At 39.9% G+C, this 2,220-nt stretch overlaps 1 protein-coding gene across 1 annotated transcript in view; it reads right to left on the reverse strand.

The window, feature by feature from the left end:
- Positions 1-2,220, reverse strand: part of NFIA (nuclear factor I/A) — a 93,064-nt gene that overhangs the window by 60,721 nt on the left and 30,123 nt on the right. Inside the window, exon 4 of the mRNA XM_010287314.1 lies at positions 1,004-1,078. Within this exon, the coding sequence (XP_010285616.1) occupies positions 1,004-1,078 (75 nt within the window). The remainder of the gene's footprint in view (positions 1-1,003; positions 1,079-2,220) is intronic.

The following is a 2,220-nucleotide window of genomic DNA, read 5'->3' on the forward strand; positions in this document are numbered from 1 at the left end:
TATCACTGGCTGTGCTACGGAGATCGGTTACAAACCCTAAGGTTTTAAAGGGGCACATAGTTGAGTGGTTCACCTGGAGCAGTGGCAATTGGTGACAATGTGATGTTACTGCATAGCTCTACACTAGCTCAGAAGATCCCCAAAGGACTAGTACCTACGGCCCTGGCTTACCAGTAGTCTTTCTGCAAGAGCCTGTCCACACGCTCTCCTTGGACTATCTGGATTATGTCATAGCAAAATACAATCAATGCACCTTTGATCAATGGAACAGGGTGGTGACAGGTACTCTTAATTTACTGTTGTTAGCGAGTATCGACAAGTCTGTAATGATCATGCCGCAGTGTGTCATTCATGCTGGGGGCATTAGCATTCTTTAAAGGTCAAAACCAAAATCATTCTAGAAGATAGAATTCCATACAGTTAATGGGAAACGCAGGCCTTGCAAAGTCAGGATGTGTGCCTCTGCACAACCGAGATTATCGGAGCTGAAGTTGGTACAGTTGTTGGCATTATTAGCGAGTCCATCAATTTGCAGGTGTACAAACATATGTATGCATGGCATGGATGAATACAACATGGAAAAGCGGCATAAGAAAATTTCCAGGCTTATGTGTATAGGTCATGTCATTTCTAGAGGTCTGGCTAAAATACAGTCCTTGGATCTTGCAAGGGATCCACTAGGTAAGCTGATCTTTGTAGGCATTTATCTGCACTCTTATACAGAGTCTGCCCATTTTCAGCTGGTTACCGGATGAGCTTAACAACTTGCACATGCAAGTTGGCAGAATTAAGTTTTTTTTGTTTACTTTTTAAAATTATGCTATTTTATTTTCCCACATTAGAAGATGTGGCACATAAAAATTGTCCACTGGCGAGAAACGGGGAGAAGAGACTCTCAGTTTTCAAGACGCTGTTTCTGAACTGGGGAAGGGGCACAATAAGAATCAAAGGAAAAAACTGGGATTGCAGAAACCACATAAACCAGCCACAAAAGGATACTTACTTTGTGAGACTCTTACTAGCTCAGTCACACTGAAAACACCTGATGTGACAAAACTGTCCTGGAAGCCCAAATGTCCTACAAAACAAACAGAGTGAGAGAACTGCGATTAACTTTAAGCATTTAATGACAGTATTCTCAAATACTTTACCTTCATTTAGACTTAAAATGTGACATCTAATTTCCCACTTAGCAGTAATTATTGTTTATGTAGGTGGGTAACTAGTCATACAGCTATGTAGGCTGCTTTGTGGTTTCTATCTAGAGGTTAGGAAAGCTAACATGACACATCAGCAGGGAGATTTTTACATGTTAAAGCATCTCAACAGGAAATCTGAAACAAAAGAGGACTATTTTAATAAACCGTTACCTTGGATGACCCCTAATGACTTCACAATTGAAATGAAAATACTGTACCTAGGAAACAGACAGGACAGCTAAGTTCCATAATCGTTTTAAACATTATTCTCTAAAGAAACATCTGATCAGGATTATCTACCCATTCATTCAAACAAAACAAGATTTAAAGATGTACTCTTCATTTTCTAAGGCTACACTGGGGAAATCTTAAAATAGCAGCTGGTTAAAAAAATTAAATTAATACCTTTCCCACACACAAAAAAAATCCTAACATTTAAAACTAGCTTTCGAAAAGAAAAATAAATCTCTGTGTAAGAAAAGTATTAACTTTGAGCTTTGGACTGTCTTTAGGAACCAGAGCGTACGCTTCCACACTCGCCTCCCTTGTGCAAGGAATGCCTCTACACTTGGTATCAAAATGTTATTACACTTTACATAACAGTATTTTCCTTCTTCTCTGAAAACATGCCTACCACCAAATGTTCATTTAATTTTCACGGGTATGATCAATTACAAAAGGAGCAGCTTTCAGGCTGCAACCCAGTGTGAGTGTGCAGAGTGGGATACAGCAGTTCACGCGGGACATATCTGGACTTCAATTAGAGGTCTGCAGTTAGTCGGCCAGACTGACCTCCTGCTTTTGAAATCAGGGTCAAAGGAGAAATCTCAGGATAAAGAGATTATTAAAAGAACTGTAAAGTCCTACTCGTCCACAGGATAAGTGGCATACCTTTTTAGGTTGTCCTACTTAGAGTCACTGATTCCAGTGCACGCACACGTACATTATCGAACGTTTTGCAGGGACACCATCTGCTCCATTGTTCATTGTCAGGTTCAGTACAATTTTCCCACATTCAGTA

This window comes from Phaethon lepturus, unplaced genomic scaffold (assembly GCF_000687285.1).
Source record: "Phaethon lepturus isolate BGI_N335 unplaced genomic scaffold, ASM68728v1 scaffold15115, whole genome shotgun sequence".
Lineage (NCBI taxonomy): Eukaryota > Metazoa > Chordata > Aves > Phaethontiformes > Phaethontidae > Phaethon > Phaethon lepturus.